This window comes from Cupressus sempervirens, chromosome 7, assembly GCF_028749045.1.
Source record: "Cupressus sempervirens isolate cs-2001-9-10 chromosome 7, ASM2874904v1, whole genome shotgun sequence".
Taxonomy (NCBI): domain Eukaryota; kingdom Viridiplantae; phylum Streptophyta; class Pinopsida; order Cupressales; family Cupressaceae; genus Cupressus; species Cupressus sempervirens.
In genome coordinates this window covers 522,083,258-522,100,682 of record NC_143124.1, presented here as the reverse complement: position 1 = coordinate 522,100,682, position 17,425 = coordinate 522,083,258, and the positions used below count along the sequence as shown (strand labels likewise).

The 17,425-nt window shown below is 37.5% G+C and overlaps 1 protein-coding gene across 1 annotated transcript in view; it reads right to left on the bottom strand.

Moving 5' to 3' along the window:
- The window catches only part of LOC149547819 (protein EXECUTER 2, chloroplastic-like), a 107,994-nt gene extending 96,730 nt beyond the window's left edge, over positions 1 to 11,264 (bottom strand). The window contains exon 1 of the mRNA XM_089791856.1: positions 10,749 to 11,264. Coding sequence (XP_089647982.1) covers positions 10,749 to 11,168 — 420 coding nt within the window. The 5' untranslated portion in view covers positions 11,169 to 11,264. The remainder of the gene's footprint in view (positions 1 to 10,748) is intronic.
- Between the last annotated feature and the right edge of the window lie 6,161 nt (positions 11,265 to 17,425).

Below are 17,425 nucleotides of genomic sequence, written 5' to 3'. Positions count from 1 at the left end.
CTTGCCATCAGGGACAGAACCCACGTCAGCGCCTACGTGGACTTGACATGTCGATTTTGTTCGTACAATCCGTACATGATGACGTCAAGACACACTGGCATCACTATTGGTTGAGGCTTTGCTGACGTCACTAGTTCATGAGCCTAAATTTGACGCCCGTCTGGACGTCATTCCAGGGCATCATAAAACTGCTACGACAGCCATATGACCGTCAAATTTAACCTCATCTTTTGCTGGTGCAACCCCTCACCAAATTGATTTTGGTTTTTGCAGTCCAACTTCAAGAGGCCATAACTCACACATCCAAACTCCAAATCAGAAGCAATTTTTTTTTGAAATTGGGTAGAATTTTCTAAATTTTTCAGTGGTGCAGTTGTTTTCTGGTTTTGGTGCACCGATTGTTCCAAAATTGCATTTTTTGGCGACTGTACCTAGATAATCCTGCATTTTGCAACTTCAAATGCTCCGTATGGGCACATCTAGAGTTGAAAATAGGTTTCGTTTTTTTTGAAAATGCGTATTTTTTTTCTACTTTCCAGATTTGACATCAAATTATAGTGTTGTGTGGACAAAATTGTCACTTTCAGCAATAGGGCTTTTCTTTGCTTTGTAATGCTTCAGAATTGTAGCACATTGTAAAGTTTCAGATTTGTACTCCATTAAGAGGTTGTAACAAGCAAAATCAGAAGTCCACGAAGGCCAAAATTGGCAAGTGGCCCATTCTAATCGCACTACTGATAAAGTGCCCAAAGCCTCTATTTTGGGGGGGTTTCTTGATTTAGTGAAAAGGGGGGGTGCTCTTGGTGTTGTGTTCTCTCTTTTCTGCACTTTTCTTTCATTTTCTGCATTATGGGCAACTTTAAGTTTCCTAAATTAACTCCTCATAACTATGCTTCGTGGTCAATCAAAATGTTGTATCACTTAATGCATAATGGAGTTTCACAATATGTAGATGGTACTCTTTCTAAACCAACAGATGATAATGTATCAACAAGTGAAATTTCAAATTGGGTAGCCATGGATAGGAAAGCCCTAAGTGATATATGTTTGGGAGTAGATGATAAAATCATGTATCAAATCAAGAAATGTACTACATCCAAGGAAGCTTGGGATACCCTCGAAAGCCTTTATGGTAAAGTGTCCGAAGAGGATGTGTTCAAAATTGAAGATGAGCTTGTTTCCTTAGATCCTAAGTCGTATGACTCAATACAGGACTTCATCATCAAGGTGAATGAATTAAGGACAAAGCTTACTAATTGTGGGAGTTCTATCAAAGATGACAGACTGATCTATCTCATACATAACAAGCTGCCATCTGAATATTACACATTTGTATCTTCTTTTAACACCTCAAAGACTGCCTTAGGGTCTGCCTACAAAAAAGTCACTTTTGATGAATATGTTAACTGTTGGATGATGAGGAAAAGAAGTTGAAATCAATGGGGATTCTCAAATCACCTCAGTCCAAAGCATTGGTGGCTAATGAGGGTTCTCAACATTCAGCTGGACAATCTTCAAGTAAAGGAAAGGGTAAGAAAAAATGGAAGAGTAAATCTGAGGATGCAGAAAAGACAACACCTCAATCCAACCAACAAGGCAAGTCCTCAAATTCCAACAAGAAGGGGGACAACAACAATAAGGAGAAGAAGAAGTGTGCTTATTGCAAGAAATCGGGTCATGAAGAGCATGAGTGTTATCTCAAAAAGATTGATGAATTAACCAACATCATGAAGAAACATAATGTTCCATTGCCTAATGCTTATGAGGATAAAGGATCGTCTTCAGATTCTAAGGGCAAAGGGCAAGCACTCATGGCTAATTCAAACTCTTCAAAAGAATGGATATTTGACTCAGTCCCTCATATCATATGGGTTCTTCAAAAGAGGATTTTTCTTCAATGAAGCAGTCCAAGGTACCGCACATCTTCATGGGGAATGATAGTAAAATGGAAGTTGAAGGGAAAGGAAACGTGGAGGAGATGGAAAATGGAGAGTTTCAAGAGGTTCTCTATGTTCCAAACCTAAGTTCGAACGTCCTATCAATCTACCAAATCACTCACTTTGGAGATGGACATAGAGTTGAGTTCCTTCCTGACTCAGTAAAAGTGCACAGTCTTAAAGATGATTCCTTGGTTGCAGTGGGGAAAGTGAATGATCACAAGAGGTTGTACTCTTTCTCGCATTTTGTACCCAAGTCTCCTTCAAAAGCCTTTCTATCTCAATCCAATTCAAACATGCAATTATGGCATGAGCGGTATGGTCATCTTGACTTCCGCTATCTTTAGCAACTTTGCACATACCACATGGTGAAAGGTCTACCTCAAATCAACTTTTCCAAGGGTGAATGTTCAACAAATTCAGTGGATATGCATCCAAAGGGGAAGTTACAAAGAGGGAAGTCTTCAAGAGCAACAAGTGTTCTACAGATGGTTCACATGGTATTAGCAGGTCCTTTTGCATTCAGCCAGGGTCGCTACATACTTACCTTAGTTGATGACTTTTCAAGGTTCACTTGGGTCTACTTTCTGCATAGTAAGAATGAAGTGTTGGACAAATTTCTAGACTTCAAGGCTCATGTAGAACGAAAATCCAAGAAAGCCATCAACGTACTCCGCATGGACAATGGAAACATGGATGTGAACAGAAGACTTAAGGACTTTTGCAGACATGAGGGAATTGATCTTCAAACTCCGACAACATTCAGTTCGCATAAGACAGATGTTGCAGCTTTGAGGATCCGCACTCTTAAGTCTATGGCAAGTTGCATGATTCATGCCAAGTCTCTCGATCCATCATTAGAAGTCGAAGCAATCTCAAGTGCCACTCACATTCTTAATTGTTCTCCTCATCCAGCCTTAGATGGCAAAACTCCTTTTGAGGCATGGTGCAACAGAAAACCTATTGTGACACACTTCAAAGTCTTTGGTTGTCTTGCATGGGCAAAGACATCTTCCAAGCAATGCAAGGCACAGTCATCTCAGCCTTGTACCTTCATTGGTTATGAAGACGGTGTGAAGGCATATAGACTTCTAGATCCTGAGACACATCAGATATTTGTGGAGAAGGATAATTTTGAGGAAAGTTCACCAAGCTTGTCCTCTACTCCTCTTCGCAGATCATACAGTGTGGAAACTGATAGTGACACCAGCGATAGTGCTTCAACAGATTCAGACACGTGGAGTTCTATCGACAAATACAATGAGAGGTCACTTCATCAGTTCAGTCTACATGCATACATCGCCACAGTGATAGGTCCAGAACAACAGGGTACATTCAATCTTCCAGATACAGGTTCAATGACAGATTTGGGGGACAGTATTCATGATCTGCCTCTTCTTCTTGATGCAGAATTACCTTCTTCAGTTGTCATGAGGGTTCCATCCGACTCTCTTGTTCATTCTCTACATGATCAATCCTCACAGGTTGAAGTGATTGTGGATACTTATGATTAGCAGTTGCAGCAGGGTTCTTCATCAGTTGTAGAGACAGACAGTTCTTTGGGATAGGTTCTTGAGCCAGTTGAGCAGATTTCAGAGACATCACTTATCCATGGGACTCTTTACACACATAGCAGAAGCGTCTCATTTGTACCCTTGGCATTGTTTCTTCCTAAGGGGAGGAACACCATTTTGCAGTCTTGGATTAGCTTCTTCATCGGAGCAGTCACTATTCAGCATTCTTCTTTGGGGGGGGAGCCTATCCTGTCTCTCTTCCTCTTCTCATCATTCTCTTATGTATATACTAGATGTATGTCATAATGGGGGGGTCCTGATTACTCCATCCATCAATGCATCCTTCTTTATCTCTCTTTTTGGGGGAGGGTTTTTCCCATGAGGTTTTCCCTCTTTCCCCGCTTTATGGGAGATTGCATATCATTATGCACATGGGTACCTAATATGGCCTAGTAGCCGAGACCCATATTGCATATCATCCTAGATTTCGTAAGCTTAAGGGCATTCCCCTAAGTTGCACTTAAGGGGGGGTGTTGGTGTAAATAAGTATTTACTTATTACACTTACTTAAGTTTTACTTAGGTTAATGCATTATTTAATTATTTTGCATTATTTTATTATTATTTTAGGTGAGACACTTAGGAGTTTGTGAACTCTCATTGAGTTACGCAACTCTAATTATGCACATGGTGTCTACAACACAGGAGTATGCATCATTCACTGAGTTGTCATGATGACAACACAGTTATCCGCACTCCTCATTTAGCACATGTTGTCTACACCACTAATTTGCGTGCTACACCATTGTAGGCTTATCCCCACATCATCGCACTTAATCCCGTGCTTAATGGAAGATAACCCATATCTGGTGGACATGTGCCTGGTTGTATGACATATCATGATGCTAACTTCTATGCATTCTAGAAGCTCTCCTGAGGCTTTTATATTCAGGCACTCCTAGTGTCTCTCAAGCAATTATTGAATGAATATCGTCATTCTGATCATACTCTGTCTATTTTGGTCTACTGTGTGCTTGTGTTGAGTTTTTTAGTTCTCGGGTGAATTCTGGCCTAAGCCAAATTCTTACAAGATGTACTTATACATCCAGAGTTCGAAGGTGTTTGAATCCTTGAGCCTTGCCAAACGATTGAAAGTGTGATGAGGTCATTGATTTCTTCCTAGAAATCACATCTGTGCACTCCTTTGACTAGCCATCTAACAAGATTTGGCCTCTTGGTGATCAATCAATTGTCATTTACAAACTTAGTACAATAAGGAGTATCCTCATTCCACCTATCCAAAGCCTTCTTCCTAGTGATATTTGTAACAACTAGAGTATGAGGAACATGAAATATATGATCCATAGTCTCAGGATCGAGACTAATGATAGAATTGCCATCTTGGTCTTTGATGGTTCATGAAGCTGCATCAACGTGTTGTGCACATGCAAGAATGAATTTTGGTTCCTGCACTGCCAAGGGAAAAGTGGATAGAAAATAAATATGATTCTGCTTGATCCACACCATATCCTTAGTAAGTGCAGCATCAACTCTTGCAAGAAAGTCTTCAATATTCATATGAGAAAAATCAATATCCCATACTTCATCACAATATGTTACTTGTGATGAAGGGATGGAGTTATGATACTAATCATATTGGTACTTCATCTTCTTTTTGTCTTTGCCCTTTGCTAGAGTAGGTACCCTTGACATTGCAACTCCACAACTGTTACATGAAAATCCCATAGAATAAGTGTGTGTGTCTTAATGTGAACGATCCATAGCAAGATTTTGACAGATTTTGGACAAGGTAATGTTGGGGGAAATGAATAGAATGAACAAGAATAGAGAATGAACAAATGGGTCAAACTCAGAATAGCTAAATTATGAGTAAAATAGCCTACAACGGGTTTTTGGGGAAAGCTTGGATTAAGTGAGCAAGGAAAAAATGAATAACACATTGAGCGCCTCATGTTTTAATGAGTGCAAAATGTGAAATTCTATCCGGCAAGCATGTGGGAAAGACTTCAACCATAGGGCAGCCATATGGAGGCACATGGAATGCATAATGGTGGGGCTTTAACTTGCATTCGCATGTAAGGGAAAAACAATCTTATCTTTCTTTTTAAAATGGGATTTTACACCCGATTGCATATGCAAGTAAGATGAGACCTTGCATATGCAACTTTGGAGAAGAAGATGGAAGATAGAAGGAGCAACTTCAAATGCACAAAAAAAACAAGCAAATCTGAAAATGGAAATAACAAAAGACTTGCAAGAACATTCAAACAAATATATACAAATGCCTTAAAGAAAATAACCAAGGAAAATTACCTCAACTCCACCAAAATGGAGAAAGACAAATCCTTATCCAAATCTGAAAAGAATCCAAGAGATTTTTGGATTTTAGATTTGTCCAAAGCCAAGACTTAAATGAGTTTCGAAATCCTCATAACATGGATCGAATTTGGACATGTTTAGAGAAATGCAATGCCCAATATGTGGAACAAAATTTGACTTAGCAACTTCAAATGTCAAGACATAATAAAACAACGTCTAAGGCAAAGATGAGTTTGCAAGATGATGAAAAACAAGCTTGGAATCAAAAACCCTTACCTTGGATAGCTTCTTGAATGTATTCAATGCAAAAATGCCTCAAAATGGAGCAGCTATGTCATGAAAATCATGCCCAAAATGGGCTGTTTTTGCCCAAATACATCTGGAGGAACATATGCAAAAGCTCTCAAAATCGCCACCCAGCCTTAAAGAAAAAATGCAAGCTTCAAACGGCCTTTAGAAAGGCATTAACATGTTATAAAGTGCATGCATTTCCACTAAAAATTGCCACCTAGAAAGATTAAGGCATTTGTGAGCAAGAATGCATATTTTGGAGGTCATAACATGTTAATAGACATGCTTTTTCTTTCAAAATTGCCACTTATAGTCTTGGATGAAACTCACAGTTCAAAACGCCTTTTGGAGAGGCATTTACATGATATAAAATACATGTAATCTTGGCAAAAAAAGCCACTCATAGCCTTTATAAAAAAGGATGCGACTTTTAGGAGAAAACACATGTTATAAAACACATGCATATCCACCAAAAATTGCCAGTTATAATTGACCATTTCAATTGCTAATGGAAAACGTGTTTTTGCAAGGTATTTGCGTACACCAAAATGCATGCATTAGCACCAAAAATTGCCACTTTTAATTGACCATTTCAAAAATATGCCTTAGAGGAAAAAATCGCCACTTTCCTTTTGATAGTCAAAAACACATTTCTTAATGGCATTTACATATGTTATTAAACATATGCAATTGGCTTGAAAATCGCCACTTATGACTTCGACTTAAAGCAAAGCATGTTTTCTAATCAAAAACATATGTATTCGGATCCAAAATCACCACTTTGAATTAAAATGAATAAAGAACTCATTTTAATTTTACATTCACATGTAAATGAGTTTCAAAAACCCACTTTAAATGGTGATTTAAAAACACAAATGTATTTAATTATTAAAAATGAACTTTAAACACAATCACATATGCAATCATATATTTAAAATGCACACTTTTAATGATGTTGGGGCTTAAAATTTATTGAAAGTGGATTTTTCCTGGAGTATTTTGCATGTGGCTATATGCAATATGAAATAAAAATCCCACTTATACACTTAAGTTGTCTAATGTAATTATATTTAATATTTAACTATAGTTTTAATAAAGTAACATGAAAAATAACCTTAAAAAAAGTTATTTTCATAAAACATAAAAAACTATGGTCAAATCAATTCAGAATGAGTTGATATTTCAAAATGAACGATTACTTTAAATATCAAATATAACTTTATATCGTGCAAATATCAATAAAAAAAAGCCCACTTTTATGAAGTTTTTAATAAAAATATGCAGTTGACCTGAAAAACCCCACTTTTTCTCTTATAACTTGAGCTAGACAACTCTGATTTTGACCTAAGTTAGCTCGAATCTAGTGGAATTCCAAGGCCTACTCACCTAAGGCAAAAACAAGACGACAAACTATTTGCAACACAAAAAAAAACAAAGAAAAGACAAGAAAGTTAACCAAAAATCAAGTGTTTGCAATGAGAGAAGGAAAACTCTTACATACAACAATTGGGGATAATCTCGATGGAGAACTTTCAAAAGAACACATAAACAAGACTACACAAAGAACAGTTCGGGGATAATAAATTGTTTTCATGATGCCTTGTAAATGCATTAATCAAAGAGGATGCACCTATGAATCCATGAAAAAATTCCATAGGGTTGCCTTAATTTTGGGGTGTCAAAATCAAGGACAACAAATAGATAGCCAGATTCCCTCATTCACAGGGTCTATTTTTAAAGACCCACCAGAGAATATTTTCAAGCAAGACGGTGATGTCTTCTGGAAGGTTGTTCTTTTGATCTATGGGGAGGAATATCTAGAGAAGCATCAGCACCCGAGTTTGAACTTGGACATTTCATCACTTTTTGTGGCATTGGCTTTGTTGGTGGGCAAGAACAAGGCTGAAGTGCTACGCGTTGCTAGGGCTTGTCTTCAGCCGAAGTGGGCCCTTGGGTTGGAGGACATTGTGGCTCATGCAGAGGTGGGAGTGTGTCTACATATGGGTGGAGGACCATGGAGGTTGATTGAGGTTGGGGATGGTGAGCTGCAACCTTTGGTTGTCCGATCATCCTCTAATCCGAAGTCTCTGCATTTGCCAAAGGTTTGAGAAGGGTGAAAAATGTTGTTGGATTTCTTGGTTTGTTTTGGGCATGCATGGGGGCTGGGTGTGAAGATTAGCAGGAGGAAACGTAAGTCCACTCCTCAAGAGTCTTTGGCACTGATAGGAGAGGATGGTCATCCTATGATTTGGAGGAAAGTTATGGCTGCCCACCGTGGTAGTTGTCATACAATGACTAGTGGAGTTGCAGGTGAGGGGTTAGAGTGTCATGTGCGCTCGAGTGTAGAGAGGTGGTGTTGTGGTAGGTGTAGATGTGTCATTATTGGACCGCTCTAGTGTTGCAGAGACGAGTGGTGGTGGCAGGTGGCCGCAAGAGGGATCGGTGGTAAAATTCTAAATTTCACACATGAGGCGGCAGGATGGTTCAAGGAATGATGTGGCGGGGTTCCCTACTTTATTAGTGTTTTTAGTTTGATTTTTGTATGTAGTGCTTAGTCAACATGACAGCAAGGATGTATGGGGGCAGTTTGTTTGTCAATCTTGATCAATGCCACTAGGTGGCCCTTTTGAAATGTATAATCAGATGTAAATCTTTATTTCCTATATTAATAAAACATCAATTTACCGATTTTAAAAAAAATTGAATTTAGGAAAAATAATCAATTAACATCAAACAAATGATAATGAAGTTTCCTACTACGAACATGCACACTATAGATTCAACCCTATTAGAAATTTGAGGGGAAAACACCATAAGATTTCAGTAGACAATCCTCCAAAATTGAACCCAAGAGTGTGAAACAACAAACCAAGTCAATGAACTTGACTGACATGGAAGCCATGCTTGAGAGAAATGTACGATGGCATTAAATTGGGGATTAAGAAAATGAAATCCATCGTAAATGTGAATGAGTAAGATCATGATGAAAGCTAAACTTATGTTGAGCAATGGAACAACATGACCACCTCACTCCATCTTCTTGCCTTCACATTAACCCCCCAATAGTACTGTGAAGAAATACTTGCTATACCAACACGGTGCCACCATACAATGATGCAGAAGACAGCGAAGGGTTTGAGGAAACACATACTAAAATCTTCCCTGATCCTGATATGGAAGATACAGTTAAAAGTGAGTTTGCTGATTTTGCAGCCTCCACCAGTTAAAGCGTTTCCACAACTCAATGACAAGTATGGAAAGGATGCTCACTCTTGTTGGCACCCCAATGGCCAAAAATTGCCCCGCCTCCAAGTTCTTGCAGTCAAAATTTAATCACAAGTAACTTGATGAATTTTTACTTACTCTCTAAATTTGATTTTTTTCATTTAAAATTTACTATTTTCAAATTTGAAGTTTGAAGTTTGAGTTGCAATGTTTTAATTTAACGACTTCAATGAGAGCTTCATTGCTTCAAGAGATTGCTAAATCATCTTCAACTAAATGGAATTGTTGTACATACTCCATTCACTCAAGGAAGTGCAATCCATTGGCATCAAGTAACACAAAGGAATTATTTTACGTGCATTCCAACTTGCATGTTCTTACACACTAATGAGCACAAGGAAGGGGCAACAAAATTGCAAAATTGAGAACCAGACCAAACTGACTTCGATCTTCTTTCTATTGCACAATCTTCAATTTTTGAAGAGCTGAGTAGCTGACATGATTTTAGTCTGAGCGACAATGGGGTTCCGTGTAGTTTTCCTAATCAACTTGTGTCATCGTCTAATATTAATGTGGACGATGATTTTGGTCATGACAGTAACCCATATGATGCTGATTACGGAATCGTTTGCTAACTGTATTATTTTAATATTAAACAATAATTATCTATCATGGCATTCAAGTTTGATCATTTTCATACCGAATTACTGAATTAAATAATTATAGATATTTCAAATTTCAATATTTGAATTTGTAATAGTTTTGTTTAGCATGAGCATTGTGTATGGCATCCAAATTTATGGTTATAGACTGCTTATATATGTTTTTAACGGCAATACCCAGCACACCCGAAAATAAATCTACCATTCCATCATATCGTACCAACGCACCCATACTCTTACCAGATACAGCAACTTAGACCCTATCTAATTTAGGGCGAGGCACATCTCAACAGCCAAGGCCAGATGCCAAAGCTACTGGTGAATATGGAACATTTATGGGTAGAATTAGATTGGGACACCTTTATATATAAAATCGAGTGGTATACTGCATTCACGTTTATGACTTGTTTATGTATAAAACTGAATAACATACCACATTCAATATTGGGCGCCGCGCATCTCAACTGAAAAGGCGCGTACAAGCTCTCAGTAACACATCAAATTTTGAATGCTTTGCCCCAATACTAACAAGCCCAGTTACAAGCTTTGGATAATTCAATGTTGAATTATACACCTCAACAAACTGGAATTACATCCGTCCTAATCAAAAAGGGGTTTTTTTAAAATGGTACGTTTCCCCTGCCTTGATAAAGAGGGGAATGTTGTTAAAAGAAAAGAAATATTGCCCTTGTCGTGATTAACAAGAGAACAAATTTAAACATTAAAAAGTTCTAACTTTTTTCAAAAAGAACTTTAGTGTGAAAGTTGGTGCAGGATTACCGTCAAAACAGAAATGAGGGTCTCGTATTTTTCCATATCTGCAAAATGCTCCTGCCATCGATCCCAGTCCCATTCTGTATCGGTATTGGAATTCATTTTAAGAGGGTTCTTGTCTCTATAAGTCTCCAAATAGCTCTGAAGCCTCTTGCCCACACTGCTAATCAAACTGGATGATGACAAGGATAATGGTATTGCTCTATTATCTCCATCTTTGGAAGCACTGCAACAGGTAGTAATAAAAGGTGAGTGAAGTCTAATCCTCTTTGAGTTTGTGTTTGCATTGCTACCACGGAATGGAAGGCTGGCTTGCACAAATCCTGTGCCTGGAGGTGCTCCTGCTGCTGTTACTCCCATTCCTTTTCGGGATTCTTTTCCGACGATAATCCCATAATGACCTATGCGTTTGTGATGGAGAGGCATTAATCTAAAGCAATTTTGATTTCGTTGTCTTGCTTTGGTCTCTTTTATCCATCCACCTGGAAAAATAGGAAAATAAATTGAAAAAAAGCCTAACAAAAAACACTGCCCACATATGTTGAAACTTAATTTTATTTGCAAATTGGAGGATGCTGAGTTTGATAAATTTGACTGTATTGTCCATTTTAGCATCCGATGTTTTTGTTTCCACTAAATTTTATATTTAGTTTTTTATTATTATTTTAAATTTCAATAAGAAATTGGACTCTATTGATTCAATTAGTAAATAGGGAATTTTAAGAAATTTACTTGTTTTCTATTATTATAAAAAAAATGATTTTTTAATTCTTAATATTTTATAAAAGCTTAGAAAATGTTCTTGTTTATGAAAGTAGTAGATGTAGTAGGAAATGCACTTCATATCTTCAATTTTCATGAACTGTTCGAAAAATTTTGAACTTGCTCTTTTATTTGTCACCATGAAGTACTACAACTAAGTTAGCATTTTGAACTATCAAAGTCTATGTCAAACGTTGTCGTTTTGACAAAGGGGTTAGGATACTGACAAACATTAAGAAATTTGGCATCTCAAAACATGCTCAACAAACTCATTTTGCATTTATGTAATGTCCCCAAGTTAAGCTAGATTGATTTGTGAGCTTTTCCTTATGTTCTTGAGACACAGTGTGTGATTTGTAAGAGGAAGGGGATGACAAAAATATCAAAGGCCATAGGTTTAATACCTTAGGATTTATGTTTTTGATAATGAGCCCAATTAAAGATATGAATTGCAGTGATACTTTGGAAGTATTTTATGATACCTAAGGTGTTCTCCAAACTTCTTGAAGAGTGTGTCTATTTTTAGTAAGTCATCCAACTACTATAGTTTCATATTGTCATAATCTAAATTAGACCTTGATGTAATTGCAATATTTTCCACAACTTTAGTGAGTTATTGAGCTATTATTTAAAATATTCACCTAAGTTGTTTGATGGTGACTATTATTAAAGAAAAAATTAGTATATTACCTCATTGAAAAGATAATTAAGTATTTTAAATATTGGACTCCTTGACAATGTGGCATTCAAATGTAAAATATTATTAATCCAAAAAAAAATTATTAAATGAAATAAATTATTAAAAATATAAATTACAACTTTCCTCCAAACAATCAATAAAAAAAAGGTGTTGAAGCTCATTTGTGTATTTGTTGATGAATGATAATGTTATGCTATTGGATTAAATGTGAGAGTTCTTACACAATTGTATAAGGGTGAAAACTAACTCAAAGATTTTGGGTTTTAGATTTAAGAGATAATCCTTAGCTATACTAGAGTGATTTCATTTAGGAATCGCCATGTGCAAATCATCAATCATTATTTCAACCATGAATTCTTCTTATGTATTTTGAGCTATGGATTTGGGTGAAAGATTTATAATTTTTGTAGTGATTAAAGAATGAATCAAGTGATATCTAAGGTTATTGTACCTGTAGACACCTAAAATTTGTCCAAATACCCTTAACCTGACCAATTAAATAAATACTTATTATTCATTTAATTACCTTGCCATTTAGTTAAATAAATTTACATTTATTTAATTATGTTCACCTTTCCTTGATTTAAATAAACTAAGGTTTATCTAAATCCTAGCCTTTCCTTGATTTAAATAAACTAAGGTTAATTTAAATCCTAACCCATTCACTTTAATTAAGTACTTTGTTTACTTAATTAATCCCTTTCCTAATCCCATTTGGAATTAAATATTACATTTAATCCTATTTAGCACATGGATCCTAACTTAAACCCTCACCTAACCTCACTACTCCTAACCTAACCCATCTTTCTAAACCTACCCACTTCCTTAATCATGCTTACTTCTCCTAATCATCATTGCTAATTACCTCTTAATCCTAAGTGTGTGCTCACACATGTGTGAGGAATCCTCACACATGTGTGAGAGATGTTCACACTTACCATACCCCTCATATCTTCCATGCCTCTTGCACACTTCTCCTCTTGCATGAGAATCAAGGTGTCTCACACATGTGTGAGAAGCCATGCTTCTCACACCTCTTGCACACTTGTCCCCTTGCATGAGAGTCAAGTTGTCTCACACATGTGCGAGAAGCCATGCTTCTCACCTCATTGATCATGTCATCATCAAAGGTTGCTCACACATGTGTGAGAATATTGCCCCCTTTGAATTGCGCAAAACCCTAATCCACATGGAGTCCACTTGGCCTCCACCTCATTGACACCTCATCGATCTTGAGAGATCCTAGCCCTTCATCTTGCATTCAATCTTAGCCATCTGTTGCATCCATTTTCCTATAAAAGGAGAGCTCTCTCCTCATTTCATCAAGCACCATCTACCTCATTATTATGATGCTGGATTTGTGAGCAACCACATCCCATAATGTGAAATCATTAATCATTTGGTGATTTCATGAGGTTTGCATTAGTAGTTTGAGTCATTTTGATTTCATGTTATGCTTATTTACATGTTTATCTTCCATATTTTGAGGTTTGCATGATCATGTAGGAGTATGCATTAGTTGCTTAATGTTTATTCCATTATTACATTTTTATGCAATACATTTTGGCACGCTCGGTCGCCAACCCTTCACCTGCGGCACGATCACCTCTGCCCACAGCAACCCCTCCGCCTAAGGCGGCCCCTTTCACCTCCGCCTACGGCGGCCCGTTTGCCCGTCTGCCTCCCCTCTGCTCAAACCCCGATGCCGCCACTTCAACGCGCCTCCCACTCCTTCGCTTGGCTTGCGACCTCCCGCAGCCGATCCCCTCGCAATTCGCCTCTCCTCCTCGCTGCTCACAACCATCCACCCTGCATCCACCCACCCCTCGCCACTCCAAAACCCTCCTCCCGTGGCTCCGCTCCGCCAAACCCTCTGCCATGGCCTTGCATTTTTCTTTTTTATTTTATCATTTTATAGACGGTTGCATAATTTTTGTTTTATGTATTGGGCATATGTGATAGGCACGATGGCCTTTTTGTTATAACCTTTATTTTTAAAATGCAATTTATCTTTTTAAATCATCTAAGATTCCTTCTTCTTTTTTAAAAAGTTCATGTCAAAAAATAAAACAAAACAAAAAAAAATTGCTTGACGTGTCCCTAACCGTCAAATTTAACCTCACATGTCGTTGACATCAGCACTGCATCAGTAGTCCACATGCCTTTCTAAGCCATAAAGAGTAGCCTTTGGTTTTTTGCTCATAACTTAAGCATACGAACTCTGTTTTTGAAAAACAAAATATCGTCGAAAAGTTGATTCCAAGCCCGTCATCATGGTTCTAATTTCATGAGATTTTGATGCTATTTAGCTATCTATTTTCTCTGTCAAAGACCAAACTTTGTGCTAACCCTTTCATTGCAGTGTTGTTTCATGTTTGTCCTGCATTTTCGCTGTCCTAACTTTTGTTTTTGCAAGGATCTTTTCTCACTAACCATATTTTTTGCAAGTTTTGCTTTAAGTTTCTTTTGGAAATGAACTTGTATGCTTAAACACTCATCTTTGAATGAATGGTTAAACGTTAACACAATCAAATTCAATCTTGAATGCACAGTTAATTGAACGCTTTTGCTTTGGAATGAATGACAACATTATCTTGCATGTCTAAGGATCAATGAACATTGCATACACATTTCATTTTGGTGCTTAAAATGAACAATCACCCACTCTTGAATGCATAACGGAAATTAATTATTTCCTTTCCACATTTGCTTATGTTGACGACACTCGATTTACTTATGTTGGCAAACTCTTGATTTGTATGACATTGTCAAGTTGGAAAGAACATTGTATGTTATAAACACGTGTGTCTTCAAAGTAGATTACAAAACCTAAAGCTTCATTGGGAAAGAACGTGTGTCTGTTAAACCACGAGCCCACTTATGTATTCTCTCCCCTCGCACCTTTGGGTGATCTTGGGTGCACAAGAAATAAGTGGTCTTGTTTTCTTTTTTTAGGAGGCCTGCTTGCGGATTTCATCACCCCTTGGGATGACCTCAACTCCAGTGTTCTGGCAGAGTATAAATATCAGGAGGTGAATCAAAAGACACCTCTCTTGGAAGCAAAATATTGTCACTCTTGGCTAAGCCCCAAAGAACTTTATACCTTTGGGAAGTGAAGGAGGATATTTGGGTTACCGTCTCCCCTCAGCTGTGTGGTAGTATTTTCTTTCATCTATAAATTTGGGCCTCACGTACCTTGCGTATATCGAGGACACCCTCTAGTTGATCCTTGTACATCCTAGTTGCAACCTTATAGGATTGTTGGTGTGTTTGACGTTCTTGAGTGTTTGAAACACACTTTCCTTGTACATATTTCCTTCTTTGATTTAGCATCTTAAACATAAAATCCAAAAACATCATAAAACATAAAAATTAAAAAAAAATCAAAAATTTCAAAAACAAGTCTTAGTTCAAGTCCTCTTAGTCATGCTGTCCACATCAATTCCACATCATCAAAGTCATCGCCATCATACGTCTCTTGTCTTCATCATTCCAATCATCTCTTGATGCCTTCATCATCTCTATTCATCCAAATCATTTCCTTGTCATTCAATCTAATTCCTAAACTCCATCCTAGTCATGCTTCATCCTCCACATCACACTTCAATTCCCTCATCCAATGCTTCATCATCATTCTTCTAATCCAATTCCTTGTCAAATTCATTCTTTTCTAATCAATTCTTAATTCAATCCATTTACATCTTCATCCATAATCAATCTTTCTAATTTCATTCATGTCTTCTTCTAATTCAACTTTGCATCACATCTTCTACTTTGGACATAGGAGCATTATCACGAACATTGGACTTTCGTTCAAATTTCACATTCACTTGTTTGCAATATCATAGGGTTTTTATCAAATCAAATCAAACCCTTATCCACATCAAATTCAATCAAATTAATATCAAGTCCAATCCAATTCAAATCAAATCAACACAAAAGTCCAACACTGCTCCTAGTCTCAAGTTCATATTCCATCCATCATCAAATCATTCATCATTCTTCGTCTAACATCTATGGATCTGAATTTGCTTAATCAAATAGTTGACAATCTTCAAAGACAATATGGAGTTCTACCTCCCTTTCAACCTACATATCAAATCCATCCTCAACACTTCATATCCAACTCTCATCCATCTCATGTTCATTATTCTTCTATCTTTGACAAGGGAAATCTACCTCATTATCCTTCAACCACATACACTTCTATTTATAGCCCACACACTTCCTCAACCACAAATACTCTTGCCATGGAAATGGAGCAACTAAAGAATTATCTCTTAGCAAGTCGACAGAAAGAGTCCACCTTCCATGCCATGTGTCCTCTTCCCCCATGTTTTGAAGACCATAGACTTCATGTCCCATCCAACCCCAACCCTCCATGCAATTCCCTTCACAATCTTAATCCTCCAAAAACATCATCCCCACCTCATAAGGGGTATTTCTCATCACTCTTGGCTAAGTGTAAAGAACAAGATAAAGTGTGCCAATCACCCAAAGTCATACCCCCAATTCCATCTCATGGCCTTCCTCCAAAACATGACATTATAGATTCCTCTTCTCCTCTAGGTCTGAGCATTTCTCCATCCCATTGTTCCCCTATCCCTCAAGATCCATTTATCCCTCCTACTCCATCTCATGATCCCCTTCCTAATCAAGATCAAGGCATTCCATGTATCATACACCTTACCACTTCCCCTCCATCTCAATAGTTAGCATCTTTCGATCCTCCAGTTCATGAAGATTCTCCTTCCACTCCATCCACTAATACTCCTCCATATCAAGATCAAATCACTCCATCTCATGGTTCCATTCCCTCCACTCCATCTTATGAACCTATTCCATCTCATGATCCACTCATTTCGTTACAAGATCCTCTATTCAGTCAAGATCAAAGTACCCCTTCATTTTCCTTTCATGATCTCCCTCCATCTCAAGATCTTATCATCCCTCATGATCCCCCTTGTGATCCTAACCCTCCACATGATCCTATCACACCTATCCAATCCATTCATGAACCCCATATACATGGACTCGTATCTTGTGTTGAAAATAATAACTATCCCATTCAAGAAATAATGTCTCAAGATGTTGGTATACCTTCCACTCCTTCCAAATCCAAAATTCTTCCTTCCAAACCTAAAGCCTTCCATCATCCATCTTCCAAGTCCATTTTAGGACCTTATATCAATATTCCCAACCCTTCATCCCTTCCATCCAT